Source organism: Salvia hispanica, chromosome 5, assembly GCF_029641045.1.
Source record: "Salvia hispanica isolate PSC_SH4W2 chromosome 5, Shi_PSC_v1, whole genome shotgun sequence".
Lineage (NCBI taxonomy): Eukaryota > Viridiplantae > Streptophyta > Magnoliopsida > Lamiales > Lamiaceae > Salvia > Salvia hispanica.
The window spans coordinates 12,644,999-12,660,917 of NC_142696.1; the positions used below are offsets into that span (position 1 = coordinate 12,644,999).

General features: G+C 38.3%; 2 protein-coding genes across 3 annotated transcripts; one reads left to right on the plus strand and one right to left on the minus strand.

Moving 5' to 3' along the window:
- Positions 1-509: 509 nt before the first annotated feature.
- On the minus strand, positions 510-5,626 carry LOC125186083 (transcription factor MYB1-like). 2 transcript variants are annotated; one of them, XM_048082396.2, is made up of 2 exons: positions 5,242-5,626; positions 510-1,625 (listed from the first exon to the last, which is right to left on the minus strand). In XM_048082396.2, the coding sequence occupies exons 1-2, from the start codon at positions 5,498-5,500 to the stop codon at positions 712-714; spliced, it is 1,173 nt and encodes a 390-aa protein (XP_047938353.1). In that variant the 5' UTR covers positions 5,501-5,626; the 3' UTR covers positions 510-711. The 2 variants fall into 2 exon arrangements, with proteins under 2 accessions (XP_047938353.1, XP_088915716.1); XM_089059590.1 differs by lacking the exon at positions 510-1,625 and adding an exon at positions 2,501-3,671 and having other exon boundaries at positions 5,242-5,376.
- Positions 5,627-9,593: 3,967 nt separating this feature from the next.
- On the plus strand, positions 9,594-12,146 carry LOC125187299 (7-deoxyloganetic acid glucosyl transferase-like). The gene is made up of 2 exons (XM_048083863.2): positions 9,594-10,167; positions 11,188-12,146. The coding sequence occupies exons 1-2, from the start codon at positions 9,645-9,647 to the stop codon at positions 12,105-12,107; spliced, it is 1,443 nt and encodes a 480-aa protein (XP_047939820.1). The 5' UTR covers positions 9,594-9,644; the 3' UTR covers positions 12,108-12,146.
- Positions 12,147-15,919: the final 3,773 nt, after the last annotated feature.

Consider the following 15,919-nt stretch of genomic DNA (forward strand, 5'->3'; position numbering starts at 1 on the left):
CCCATTTTTATATATTGATTTTATAATAGAATGTGGGTAGAATGAATTATTGGAAAGTGGGGTGTATTAGTGAACCGGGAACCCTAATAGGCGGGCAGGAAGTATCATAACTGATACTCCCTCCGTCCCACAAAGATTGTCCCACTTCGACCGGGCACAGGTTTTAAGAAATGTAATGGAAAGTGAGTTAGAAAAAGTTAGTAGAATGTGAGTCCTATTTTTATATATTAGTTTTATAATAAAATGCAAGCAGGAATGAGTTAGTGGAATATGAGATCCACTACTAAAAATGGTAAAAAGTGAAAGGGACAAACTTTATGGAACGGACCGAAATGAAAAAATGGGACAATCTTTGTAGGACGGAGGGAGTACTATTTTTTTTTCAACAGTGAATGAAACTCTCATACGAAAAGATTGATGAATCACCAAATAAAGTAAAATAAAGAATTAATTAAAAAACCTTCTCCAGAAATAAAATTTCAGATCGAAAATAAACATTAGATACGTGATTAAACTAATAGAGCAATTACTTACTAATTAGCAAAACTTCTTGAATATATTAGACAACGGTAACAGAGCTTGCCTATTTACACATTCTAGCTTATAGAAATTTCTCCAAAAGGTGTTGAGTTCTATGCCAATTTCCAAATCAACAAAATCAACTGAATATCAATGTTTCATCGTCACTCTGCTTTTAACCCATTTCCATGTTCACGCACAGAGAGAGGTTCCCAGATTTGCTATTTGATCGTTGGCAAGAGCACGTACCTCCGCAGCATTCTCAAGACCTCTTCTAATCGAAGTAATACTGGACAAATCAGTAGCAAGTGAAGTCAAGTTAGGACTCGAAAAATTGGAAGATTCTTCATAGTCCATGAATTCTGGCCCCAGCAATGAGCTGTCTCTTGAAGATGCTTCACAGCAGCCATGGCCACATCGCATTGGAATTAAAGGTTCATCAAATTTGCTATCAATAAACTTCAATATGTCGTATTCTGGTTGGACTAGAACCAGAGACCCCTGGCCTGGGACTGTCCTCGAGAATGTAGCCTCACGGATAGAAGAATTACAGGCAGTGAATGCTCCAACTTTATGAAAAGGATGAGAGCCCTTTTGATGGTCCCCTTCAGCAGAGTGAGAAATTGCTTCAGCAATGGATGGATTATATCTAGCACCAGAGCTTTTCGTAGTTCGAGCTACATCTTTAAACGGTTTCAGTTCATTCTCCATCATTGTTGACTCCACTGTCTCTGAGTATCTGAATGACTTCGAGACCCCATCAGATAAGAATGGTGGTGGTAGTTCGAGAGAACAGTTTGTAGGGGTCTCAGCTTCGTTTTCTGAATTCTTTGGCTGATTTTCCATTGACCATATGTCCATTTCTTCTGAGGGACTGAATAACGTGAGAGCCGGACCTGAAGAAGTTGCTTCAGATGATCCCATCGTAAACTCTGTAATGCAATTCTGGCCAGATTCTGGTCTTGATTTCAAATGCATACGCCTTAAAGTAGAATTCCAGTGGTTTTTAATAGCATTATCCGTTCTCCCGGGAAGAAGTTTCGCAATTGATGCCCATTTATTTCCATGTACTTTATGTGCTTCTAGAATTGCACGATCTTCTTCATCTGCGGGTATTAAACCACAAGTAACACTTTAGCATAAAAAGTATCACATCCAATCATCTTTAGTAAACTACATTTCATGGAAAATTTACAGCATGTGGCACAAAATCAGTACCTAATTACAAAGATCCACCAACTGGTTACCAACTTCCTCACACAAAAGAAATACTACTAAGATAAAAGAGATCCCAAATTAAATGCATATGCCCACCTACGTTTCGACCGAAACAGAAGACCATAAAAGTTGCAAGGAATGTATTTCATCCGAAATAGAACCAGAATATATTCAACATTAAATTCTTTGGGAAACTACATATTTTCTTTCAGGAAGGGAAAAGGAGAGACATACATTAGTTGTAAAACTACAAACAGTAATAGCAACTTATGACGTCATTTAACATGACAACAAAAGGTTAAGGTTACAAACTGTGTCATGATGAGATTTTTTGAAGATGAAGCATTTAGTAAACTTCAGCAGCATGGAATGGAACATTAGAGAATAGACTTTATATACACTTGGCCAGGCTACAGTACATTGATACTTTTTTTTTTGCTTACAATTGTAGAAAAATTAACAACAAATAAAAGGTTAAGGTTACGAATTGTGTCACAGTGATATTTGTTGAAGAAGAAGCAATTAGGATAGAATGGAACATAGCTCAATGGCGAGAGTCTTGAAGGTTAGTAGTAAGGGCATCCACAATGGGACGCCCTAAGCGACGCCCTATGCACCGCCACGTCAGCATTTTATCCTCTTCCTATTCCACCTGCAGTGGGGCGGACTATAGCCCGCCCTAAGCATTTCACTATTTTGTATTTATATTTTTATTATGTTTGCAAATGTAAATAAAAATAATAAACAAATAAAAACAACACAATTAAAGGGAAATTCTAATTTTACTTAATTAAAAAAAAAAGTTACAAAATAAGAAATAATAAAAGCACTAAATACAAAAAAAGGAGGCTAGTCTAGAGAAGTCCCAACTTGCGGCTGAGGCCATCGATCATCCGCTGGTTGCCCTCGATTTGAGCCGGGTTGGTCGCCTGCATGAGGGCGGTGTGCGTGTCCAACAACGTCCGGTAGTCGGAGGAGGCTGCCAAATCCGCGTACGCATGGGCCGCGGTCGAAGTCGCGGACGGCGTCGAACTCGGGGTCGGCGACGGGGCTTGCTCAGGCAGCGCGACGGAGGAGGATGTGGCCTTGCCCTTGCCCTTGGCAGCCTTGACGCCAGAGGGACGCCGGGAGGACATCGGTGTGCCGGAACTCTCATCCTCGAACACCGGACTGTTGAGGTCCATCGGAGACGCGCCGCTATCGCTACTTGTATAATTATTGAAGGTGCGCTTCGACGCCCTCCTCGCCGCCGTCGATTGGGGAATCACACCACCAACGAACTTTTGTTTGTCCCTCAAGAGCGCCCAGGACTGGTAGTGCTTGAAATCGCCGTACAATGAAATGTACGACTGCATCGCTTTGTCCCGCACATCCGCGAGACTCTCGCCACTGGCCTGCTCCCTCTCGCACTTCTCGTACTCCGCCGCGAACAAATTTACATGCTTCTTTATTTGATCCCAGTGCTTGCGGAGCTGCTCCCTGTGGCGCTTGTACGCGTTCGCCGGCTTGGCCGCGTTGTATTTCTCGGCGATGCGCTCCCAATACGCAGTCACCCTCTGGTTGTTGGCGTACACCGGATCTTCCGAAACATCAATCCAACATCTCGTCAAGACGATGGATTCGGGGTCGGAGTAGTTCGTCCTTCCCGGGGCGAACTCTTCACATACCTCCGTTGTAGGCAACTTCTGGGCTCGTGCCTTTGTCCGCTTCTTCTTGGAGGCGGACCCAGAAGCGGCGGCGGCGGAGGGAGCGGCGGCGGCGGCGGAGGGGCGGTGTGGAGACGGTTCCATGTCGGACAGCCCGTATGAGTCGGTGAAAAAGTCGGGATCGTACTCGACGTTGTGTCGAATGACCGGTATTCGTCGGGTTCTGTACCCGGCCATCGTGCACCACCGAACATCGGACTATTCGGATAATCTCCGGAATCCATTTTGCTTGAAAATGTAGTGAATTTGATGAGAGTGAAGTGAGAAAAATGAAGTGAAAGAGGAATATACAGGTTTTGAAAATTTAATAAAATTAAAAAAAAAAACTAAACCGCTTTGCATCGTCCGTGACCCATCGTCCGCCTCGTCCACAGTGGCGGACGATGGGTATCCTCCGCGCATCGTCCGCGGACGATGTATCGGGCGCGGACGATGGGTTACCCATCGTCCGCGATGCTGCAGTGGCGGACGATGCGACGGACGATGCATAGTCCGTCGCATCGTCCGCCCCACGGCGGATGCCCTAAGAATACACTTGACCAGGCTATAGTTCCTCGATACTTTGTTTTGCTTACAGTTGTAGAAAAATAACCAGGCAGCTCCGCTAGACCTCTAGAAGAAGGAGATGAGCCAACCAGTAATCGATGTTACCTTTTACTATAGCCAGATAATCAAAATAGAGAGCTGAAGCAATTTCTAATACAGTAAATAGATCAAGAGAGTTTATACATAGTGCCAAATTTCAGAAGAAGTGCTTGGCATGAATTTCTTTGGGTTTATGATAATCAAATTTAAAACACCAAACAGGTTTGAGTATAAAGTCAGCAACTCTTCGGTGCATTTGAAATACACATTTTAAACAGCAATATTAAAAGATGGTAAAGAAAAGCATAAATTCTTTATGTGATAGAAATTAGGAAAAGGAAGCACCTGAAAAAAAATTACCAAGTTTTAACAAGAATCGTACTTCCTCCCCTTGAGATACAAACGCAACAACTTCTCATAGTCATAAGAATGATAACTAAGGTCACTACTTCCCTCCAATTCTATACTAGTAATTATTTGGTTGATTAAACCTTTTTCACAAGATAAACACTGTCATATTGACGAAAAGCTTTCAACAAAGAATATGAAGAATCACACAGGCCATAAAATCAAAAGAAAATTGGGACATTTCAAACTAGAAAAGGAGCTCTTGGAACAGTTTATTTGAATTGTTCCATGTCAGTTCTTCAACTAATTCGTCTAAACATTTTTTTGCATTGATCATGAAGACTGGGATCATCATTCATAATCATAGGGGAACTAAGACAACAAGCTCATAAAGCGCATTGAACAGTGTAAACGACTTTCAAAAACAGCTAATAGCTATAGGATTATTAACCATAAAGAAGATTGAAGAATTAAACAAAATTCAAAAACAACATAATCATTATTGCAGTGGAGCGACCGCAACTATCAGAAATAAGAAATAACTAGATAAATACTCAATTCAATTAACCCCAAACCAGAAAACACGATTTTCTAATTTTCATTTTCGTCTCCACGATATAAAAAAAGAAAAATAGAAAAGAGATGCAAACAAACTCGTCTACAGGATTAACCATAAAGATGATTGAAGAATTAAACAAAATTCAAAAACAGCATAATCATAATCATAATTGCAGTGGAGTGATCGCAACCATCAGAATACTCAATTCAATCAACAGCAAACCAGAACATACGATTTCCTAATTTTCATTTTCGTCTCCACAATATAAAAAGAGAAACAAACGGAGAGTGAGCAGCAAAATTTTACCAGTAAACGGCTTTCGCGTGAGGGAGGGGTTGAGCTGATTGCACCAGCGGAGGCGGCACGACTTCCCAGACCTCCCGGGAATTCCGGCGGTGATCAAGCTCCAATTCCTCGGACCAAACTTATTCACGAGCTCCGTCAAAACCGCGTCCTCCGCCGCCGACCACGGCCCCCGAACCTTGGCCCTGCCATTTTCCGAATCACCTGCTTCGACACCTACCTCCATCGTCTCCGTTACCTCCTCAACCCACTCACCTTCCATTCATTAATACTCGAAATTGTGCGCTGGAAACCGTCTGGACTAGCCTGAAGAGTGCTCAGAAAGGCGTGTAACAGAAAAGGGGTGTTTTGGGAAACGAGGAAAATGAAAATGGAATCTGCATTACCGCGATTTTCATCTAAATGACATATCTGTCCTCGAAGTGATATCTATCTTGTTAGGGATTAATTCGGTGGGTGTGCAGTTGGGGGTAGTAAAGTAAATGTCTCCATCGTGGGGTCCACTAGAGTAACAACCCTCAAACAACTTTCAAAATTGCTTTTTTTTTAAAATTTTTTTGGAGAATATGTCTCTTTAAAATTACCAAAAGAAGGATGGGTTAACCTTTTTTAATTATGGAGAATATGTCTTTTTAAAACTACCATATGTTATATTACACCCTTCCTTAATCGGAAATAGGTCTCATTCAAATAATTTATATTCAATTATGTAAAATATTATTTTTCTTTTTTACATTTTTTTTATTTATGAGCCCACCATTTAGTGTTATACTTCATCTATTTTTTTATTTTACGTCCTCTCTTATATTACCAATTACGTATTTAAATTCATGTTATCTTCAATTAACCTAAAACTATGAGACGGATGGAGTATTAATTACTCATTTTATCTCTTAAAAATAAATTAGTTTTATCATTTTGGGTCATCTCTTGAAATTAGACTAATTCTAACTAAGAAAATTTTTCTTTCTCTAATAAGACGGGTCTCATTCTTCATTAACAATACTTCAATCACTTTTTTTTTCCGTCTCTTATTTAAATTATTACACACTAAAAATGTGTTTTTAAAAATTTTCTATTATTAAGGGACGAGGGAGTATATTTTTTTGATAAGAAAGATGAGATATAACAAGATTTGTTAAATAAGATAAGAAATGCGGGCTTCGTGTCAAGATAAGCTCGGATGAAGGTTTTTTCGTTGTTGTTTGGTAGACAAGAAATTATCTAGATTTTGTATTAATAAATCATAATAAATGAGTTAGAAATGCTATCCGACCAAATTTGTGAGATACATATCTTTGTATTTTAAGGAAAAATTTGCGAGCTCGGATGGGCCATAGAGAAAACCACGGGCTGGCATAATAGTTAACTATGATATCAAACACTTAGAAATAGTCATATAAGTATCTATATCTAGGCATTACTAACTTATCAAACGGGCCCTAAGTTTTCTACTCTCTTTGTCCTTACTGAGTCATTTTTTTGGCAAAAAACAAACATATTTCATATCTCTTAGTTCGCCTCTCTTACTTGATTCTCTCTCCATTTCTCTACTTTTTTTTCTTTTTTTATTTTATTCTCTTTCCATTTAACTCACTTTTAATACAATTTCTTAATTCTTGTTGATACGAGTACATGCCAGCGAGAGGAGCAGAGGCCTGAGGCGCCAGCCACGAGCGAGGAGGACGGGTTAGAAGACCATGAGCACGGCGTAGAAGCGGAGGAACAGCCGGCTCGAGGAAGAACAACGGAGAGGAAGCAGCGACCGCGACGACAGAGGCGAACGCCGCCGCGATACAAAGACTTCGTGTTGCACTAGCGGAGCAAGAAGACAAATAGTTAGTTTTATATTGAGTTGTTATTTCATTTCTCTTACCGTAATTGTTTTGCCTTTAAAGAACATTATTTAATTTAGTTGAGTCGCGCGAATAATAAGCTTCGTTGTTGGTTCTTTTCCGGGATGTTTAAGAGAGTCGAACCAACCCTAGGGTCCTTAGTATTATAAATAGGGAATAATTATTTATTAATAAAACAGACAAAAATTATCCCTAAGCTTATATTCTTTTCCTTGTTTTCGGTCAAACCCTAATTAGGGCTTGAATTTGGTTGCTCGAAGAAGTTCTCTTCCGCGAACGGACTGTGATTACTATTGTTATGAGTAGAATCGTAACACTTGTACCCAAAAAAGTCTTTGCTACAGAGGGGGTATTTATTTTACCTCATTGGACGCATATTAAATTATACTCCCTCGTTTCCACCGAAGATGATCCACTTTCCTTTTTAATTTATCACAACCAAAATGGCTTACTTAATATAAAAACACATTTATCTCTACTTTATTCATCTCTCTTGCTTTGATCTCTCCACTTAATAGACAAAATAAAACAGCTTAAAATCCAGTGCCGCCAGGGCGGAGCTAGAAATTTGTAGGGAGAGGGGCAAATTTACATATGATGAAATTTTAAGAATTTGAGGAGGGGCATTTAGTAGGAAATTGAAAGAAATAAATGGTAAAATATACAAAATATACATGAATATGAAATTATGAGGTGGGGAGATTGCCCCTCTTCTAATTAGTGTAGATCTGCCCCAGAGTGCCGCTCAAGGAATGAGTCATCTTCCTTGGGACGGATAGAATATATATTACTACCTCTGCCCCTTATAAATAGAAACTATTTCTGTTTTAGTCCGTCCTTTAGGTTATTTCCAACTCTTTACACCAAACTTAAACATGTCGAACTTAAAGGTAATTTTACTCCAAACATTTAATACAAACTCAACTTTTACAATGTTTTTTAGTTTATGTATCACAAAATTTTGCAGTAGCTACGGTAAATTTATTTCTCTGTCTACAAAAAGTATCTCATTTAATGGAAGTTTCTCTATAATACTATATTCATTTTTTCTTACTTTTCATACTCTATCCACTTTTTTTCTTTATTTTTCTTACATTACTTATTTTTTCTCATTCTCTCTTACTCCCTCCGTTCCGATTAAGTTGAGTCAAAATTTCTTGCCACGGAGATTGAAAAATTGTGTTGAAAAATTGGAGAGAAGAATAAAATAGAAAAAATAAAGAAGGGGTAAAGTAGATGATGGAATAAAGTAAGAGTGATTGAATGTTATGATTTTTGTCAAAAAAGGAAATGAATAAACTTAGTTAGAACATCCCAAAATGGAATATAACTCAACTTAGTTAGGACATCCCAAAATGGTATATAACTCAACTTAGTTGGGACGGAGGGAGTACTTACTATTCCCCCCATCCCACTTTAGGAGTCCCGGTTTACTACTTTTGGGTGTCCCACTTTAGGAGTCCCGGTTGGAATATTCCATAATTGGTAATAGGCCCCACAATCCACTCACCTTTTTCCACTCACATTTTATTATAAAACTAATATATAAAACTAGGACCCACATTCCACTATCTTTTTTCACCAACTTTCCTTTGTATTTCTTAAAACATGTGCCGAACTCAACCGGAACTCCTAAAGTAGGTCGAAGGGATTAATTTTTAATTGAAACTCGTGCATTCCAAAAATAAGACTATTTTTTTGGATAGAGGAAGTATATTTTATTTCTTTATTTATTTGTTACTATATTGTGATTCATTTTTTCCATATATCCTTTAGGAGTAATTTTACACTCTCTCTGTCCCATTAAATATGCAATGTTTGTTTTTATGCACTTGTTTTGGAAAAATTATACTAATAAATAATAAAAATGGTGAAAAAATAAAGTAAGAGCGAGAATAATGTAGAGAAGAGAATCCCCTTTACATAATTCTTTTTTTTCTTTATTTTTTCTCCACTTTAATTATTATTACTACCTCCGTCCACCAAAATTTGTCCCACTTTAACCCAACACGGGTTTTAAGAAATGTAATGGAAAGTGAGTTGAAAAAGTTAGTGGAGTGTGGATCCTATTTTTATATCTTAGTTTTATAATAAAATGTGAGTAGGAATAAGTTAGTTGAATATGTGGTCCACTACCAAAAATGGTAAAAGTGAAATGAGATAAATTTTGGAAGACGGAGAGAAATGAAAATATGAGAAAAATTTTTAGAGTATCATTTTTTCAAAACATATGTGAAAAAGCAAACGTTTTATATTTAATGAGACTGAAAAAATATTATATATTTGGATTATAAATAATTTATTATTAAATTAATATATAATTTATTATAATTTTCACTATATTTTTAAAATCCGTGCCATGGCCGAAGCTACTTTGAGCGTTGATTAAAAAATTAAGTAGATCCATTCTTGAATAAAGAGCCATGGGTCACGGACTGGGCAAAAAATTAGAATTCAGAGTTATTCACCTCAATAAATTTATACATCGTGAATCGGTGGTTGTTTATCTTTGCTAAAGTCTAGTCCTGCAATACTCACAAACAGATAAAAATGAGCTCGAAACAAGGAACATATCTGCCACCGCATGTGTTAATCTTCCCTTTTCCAGCTCAAGGCCATCTCAACTCCATGCTCAATCTAGCCCAACTCTTCTGTTTAGCCGACTTCCACGTCACCTTCATAGTCTCCGATTTCAATCACTCTCGCCTCCTCCGCCACAGCACCGTCCCCGCCACCTTCTCCCGCTACCCGGGATTCCAGTTCCGAACCCTCCCCGACGGCCTTCCCGACGACCACCCCCGCGCCGGCGAGAGAGTCATGGATATCACATCCTCCGTCGAACAAGTCACCGTTCCGCTTTTCAAGAAAATGATGGTCTTAGAAAATTTCTTGGCTTCCGATTCCCGGAGACCGGTTACCTGCTTCGTTGCCGATGGGCTGATGAGCTTCGCAGCCGACTTTGCCCAAGAGAATGAGATTCCATACATTTATTTCCGGACTGCTACGGCCTCCTACTTTTGGGCTCTTTTCTGCTTTCCTCAGCTCCTTCAAGCTCAACAAATTCCTTTCCAAGGTACCCCGCTGTATTTCTATATGAAGTGTAGATATTTATGATTATTTATGTGATCTACTAATTTAATAGTCTACTCGTCTCATTCAAGAGATCAGAGATCGACTTTACCTTTTTAGTTTTTCTCACTCATGAAGTCCATTTTAAAATATTAAAAAAAAATTATACATAAAGAGAAAAAAAGGTAATTTTCTAATATCTTAAAATGGGTGGTGTGATTATTTTTCTACGTTTTACGTGTAAGATAATTTTGTACTTAATAATTATGGAAGAAGATTAAATATATAAATACATAGAATGATAAATCATTCTTGTGTATAGAAATATTATATGCATGTATACATTGTATTTTGTTATACATGGAATGTGGAGAAATTTTCTATACAAATTAAATAGTGTGTTGTTATATTTGGAGACTTTTCATTGTATATATATCTAGTTAGAAGTATATTATACTCCCTCCGTCCCAAGATAAGTGACCTACTTCTTTTGGGCACGGGATTTAAGGAATGCTATTTAAATAAGTTAAAGTGGAGAGAGTAAAATATGAGAGAGGGAAAAGTAGAGGAAAGAAGAGAGAATAAAGTAGGTGGAGAATAAAGTAAGAGAGATGACTTTTTGCTAAAAATGGAAATAGGTCACTTATAGTGGGACACCCCAAAAAGGAATACAAGTCACTTATCTTGGGACGGAGGGAGTATATATTTTCATTTGTTAAACATTTATTGGAAGGACATACCAAATAGGATTATCACCTTGGTATTCCATGAGTAGGTAATTTTTCTCGGTTATGGTAAAGAGTATCTCATTTCTATTAACCAAACGCTAAAAAAAGAATACGGGACGATTTCCTGACTCTAGAATAATAAAACAACATCATGAATCTGAATCTAAGTACGCTTCCGCTTTATATTTGTCGATCATATTCAAAATGTACTACTATGATTTAGGTGAATCATAAATTTAATTCCAACACTATAATCTACTACAACTAGTGTATTAAATTGCTTGCATATTTTGCAGGAAAATCGATGGATGGATTAGTTGAAAACATACCGGGAATGGAAGGTTTTCTCCGGCGCCGTGACCTACCAAAGTTTTACCGCGTAGACGACGTAAACGACTCAATTCTCGGGAAAGTAGTAACTGTGTCAAGACAAATCGTGAGGGCACAAGCGGCCATATTCAACACATGTGAAGATCTAGAAGGGTTGATAGTTGCACAGATACAAAAGCATGTGCCAAGAGTTTTCTCCATCGGTCCTATCCACGAGCAAACGAAAACCAGACTAACAAAGAAGAACGAGGAGGCCTCGATTAGCAGAACGAGCCTATGGGCAGAAGACCAGAGCTGCATCCATTGGTTAGACACGCAACCACCTAAATCTGTCGTCTATGTGAGCTTTGGGAGCATAACACTTGTGACGAGAGAGCAAGTGCTAGAGTTCTGGCATGGCTTGCTCAACAGTTGCCAGAGATTCTTGTGGGTCATGAGGCCGGATATGGTGGCCGGAAAGGATGGAATTCCAAAAGATTTAATTGAACGTAGTAAAGAAAAAGGTTTGGTGGTGGAGTGGGCGCCGCAGGAGGAGGTTCTCAACCACCCTGCTGTAGGAGGATTCCTGACACACAGTGGATGGAACTCGACTCTCGAGAGCATTGCTGCAGGAGTGCCTATGGTATGTTGGCCTTATTTTGGTGATCAAATGATAAATAGTAGGTTTGTGAGTGACATTTGGAAGATTGGATTGGATATCAAAGATACTTGTGATAGATTGATTATTGAGAAGGCCATTAGGGATTTGATGGAAGTCAGAAAAGAAGAGTTTTTAGAAAGGGCAGGAAATATGGCTAAACTTGTGAAGAAGTCAGTTAGTGAAGAGGGATCGTCGTATAAAAATCTTGAATGTCTAATTCAGTATATCAAGTCCTTGCTTCTTTGATAAGAATTGAGAATATCAATCTAAGGTGTTTTTGTTGTTTGTATGTTTTTATTTCTGCAAAAATAATGTATAATCATTTTGCAAAATGAGATAACATGAAAAATCAACTTGTCACAACGTGCATAAGTTTGAAATACACATTTACCATAATAGATGTCACACTTTCTTTTTTAGTTTGTCCCACAAAAGATGTCACATTTCCTTTTTTAGAAAAAGTTCTCTCTCGCATTAATATAAATAAACTATTTTCTCTTTCCACCTAACACATAAAACATCTCCTAAAATCCCATGTCATTCTCCAACTATGCCATATATTATGGGACAGAGAGAGTACTATTTTTGTTCAATTGTTTCTATCGATTCAAAGATGTTGTAAATTTGATATATTGCGTAAGGGCATCCACAATGGGCGGGAGAATAGCCCGCCAGATGCATCCTCCGCCCTATCGTCCACCAGTGTAGGTGGGCGAACGATGCAACGTGCGTTTTTTTTTTCTACAAATATACTCCCTCCGTTTCTTAATAGTTGAGTCATTTTTCCATTTAGGAAAGTTTCTTCATAGTTGAGTTATTTCTAAATATGGTAACCTTTTTCTCTTTCTTACTTTACTCTCTCTTACTTTATTCTCTCTACTTTATTCACTTTATACTCTCTACCTTTTTCTCCATCTTACTTTTTTATCTATTTATTTAACACACTCAATATACCTTTCTAAAACTCCGTGCCGAAAAGTTTCGCCTCAACTATGGCGAAACGGAGGGAGTAACTCTTTTTCATTCATTTTTCACACTACTCTTTCTTTCCCCAACTCAATTCTCTCTCACTCTATCAAAATGAATCTCGACGGTGACCTCACTTCCTCGGAGAGCGTTACTCAAGCCTTAGCTTGGACCCTATTCGATTGCGTGAATAGGGTTGTGGTTGATTGCTTGGCCGAAATGGATCGTGAATGGGTGGAGCAAGTCTCAAGTCCAAACCGTCGTCGAACCTCTGTCCACCGCGAGCATAACATAACTCCACCAATATCTGTTGGCAAACTATTTTGCCGATGAAGCTCGGTGGGGTGACGGTTTTTCACCGCCGATTAAGAATGCGGCGGGATCTTTTTCTCCGCATTGTTCACACATTGGAGGCATGCGACATATACTTCTAGTATCGACCTGATGGCATATGCAGACCTGGACTGACGGCGTTGTAGAAATGCACAGTTACGCTCAATCAGTTGGCCTACGGTACCATATCAGGCATGTTCGACGAGTATCTTTACGTCAGTGAGACAACTGCCGCGAGTGCATGAAAAATTCTTGCAAGGGAGTTGTGGAGGCTTTCCAGAACACATATTTGCGAAGGCCGACCGCTGCCGATCGCCAATCCTAGATGAACTTACACAAGAGGGTGCACATGTTTCTTGGAATGATGGGAAGCATGGACTGGATAGACTAGGAGTGGAAGAATTGCTCAACCACGTGGAGAGACCAATTAACTAGTGGATACAAGGGAAGTCACCTAACGATGATCATCTAAGACTAGGGCTGGGGAAAAATACCGAAAAATGATATATCGCTCGTATCGTATTGAAAAATATCGAAAAATTATCGAATTTTTGGTATATCGTAATTTTCGATACGATACGGTATCGTATCGTAAGTTTCCGATACGATAACGATATGAACTTCCTTATATCGCGATATATCGTTTTATATCGAATATATCGAAACATATTGAAATTCAATACATATTGAAGTTTAAAATTATAAATATATATAAATCCAATTAATTCATTCATATATTTAGAAAATATATATATGAAACCCTAATAAGAACACTATTTATTTCATTGTGTTGAAGTTTTATTAATTTTTGTGTTATTTTTCAGTTTTGAAATTATATTTTTCGATATATAGGTATTCGATACGATAACGATATTTCGATATATCGTATCGATCTTACGATATATCGAAATATCGATACGATAACGATATTGATATTATCCTTATCGAAAGTTCGATATATCGAAAGTCGATATATCGAAACTTTCGATACGATAACGATATGAAATTCTTTCATATCGATATTTTTGATACGAAACACGATACAACGTTTTCGATATGATATATCGTATCGACCCACCCCTATCTAAGACATTGCTGACCATTGACTCTAGATCTGGCATGCTTACTTCGGTGTCGCCGGGTTGAACAACGACACCAACGTTCTGAACACATCGCATCTCTTCACCAAGCAATGCAATGGCAACGGCTCGACCATCGAGTTCTCAGCAAACGGACGCTAGCATCATGTGGGGTATTACTTAGCCGACAACATAAACCCTAGATGGCCTATTTTTGTGAAGACGATCACCTGCCCAATGGATCCGAAGAAAACTTTATTTGCTTAACGGTAGGAGGCTACACGAAAGGATGTGGAGCATGTAGTTGGTATGCTCCAAGCACGTTGGGAAATAGTGAAAGATCCAACTCTTTTCTTGTACAAGGAAGTTATCACCGATGTCATGGATGCATGTAGAGATGCCCAAGGTTTTCGGTTCGGGCGGTTAACCGCGGAACCGTAACCGGCGGTTCGAACTAGAACTGTGAGATTTAAATCGAACCGAAACCGTCACTTTTGGAACCGTGGTTCGGTTTAGGTTCCAAAATTCCGGAACCGAAACGGTGCCACATCGGAACCGTGAAAAACTGCCGAAACCGCGAAAAACCGCCGGAACAGTGAAAAACCGCCATAAAATGCCGGAAAACCGGCGGTTCCGGACCGTAACAGTAACCGTGTGAAATACCCTCGCGCTTCGGTTCCGGTTCAACAATTTTCAAAACCAGAACCGGCTGTTACGAACCGTAACCACCAGTTCCGGAACCGTGGCCATCTCTAGATGCGTGTAGGTTCCGGAACCGTGGGCATCTCTAGATGCGTGTAGAGGTGAGAAAAAAAATCGAAAACCGAATATCCGGACCGAACCAAACCAAAATTTTGATATTCGGGTCGGTTTTTTTGGTATTTCGATTCGGTTCGGTTTTAAAAATAGAAAAAATTTGGTTTTTCGGTTCGGTTCGATTCGGGCGAAAAAAACCAAAAAACCGAATTATATTTTTAATATATACTCCCTCTGTCCCAGTTTAAGAGTCACATTTTGTCATAAAAGTCCGTCTCAGTTTAAGAGTCACATTTAGAATTTTCCATATTTGGTCATACAATTTTACCCCATTGTTCCAAAAAATTACATCAAAATGTAATTATCTACATTAAAATAAACCAAAATAAAAATAAAAAACCAAAAAGTCAAAAAGGGACCCACCTTCAACCAACTCACTTCATTTATTACACACTCCACTATCTCACTTCATTAATTACACACTCCACCAATTTCTTAAAACTCGTGCCATAACTAAATGACACTCATAATGTGGGACGGAGGGAGTATTATATATAGTTATTCTATTAATTTAATATATTATATCATATATATAATATATATTCTTTTAATATATTTTATATAATATGTAGTGTATATATTCTATTAATTTTATATAATATATATTTATATTCTATTAGTATAATAAAATAAAATAAATTGTATATATATATATACATAGGGGTGCGTTAAAATGACAACACTCTTAAAATGACACTGTGACACCACGCTAAACTGCAATATTATAACAGCGTATTGGATATTGCAGGCGGGAAAAATTGCAGTCTAGCGTATTGGATATTGCAGTCCGCGAAAATTTACCCTTCAGCAATTTTTATGATTGCCACATGGCAGCTGATTATTCGTCCATGTGTACAAATGATT

Excerpts from the sequence above, each read along its gene's own strand:
- LOC125186083 (XM_048082396.2), bottom strand. The coding sequence starts at position 5,500 with ATGGAAGGTGAGTGGGTTGAGGAGGTAACGGAGACGATGGAGGTAGGT. Across the intron at positions 1,626-5,241 it reads CACGCGAAAGCCGTTTACTG|ATGAAGAAGATCGTGCAATT; the intron begins GTAAAATTTTGC and ends TAATACCCGCAG.
- LOC125187299 (XM_048083863.2), top strand. The coding sequence starts at position 9,645 with ATGAGCTCGAAACAAGGAACATATCTGCCACCGCATGTGTTAATCTTC. Across the intron at positions 10,168-11,187 it reads TCAACAAATTCCTTTCCAAG|GAAAATCGATGGATGGATTA; the intron begins GTACCCCGCTGT and ends CATATTTTGCAG.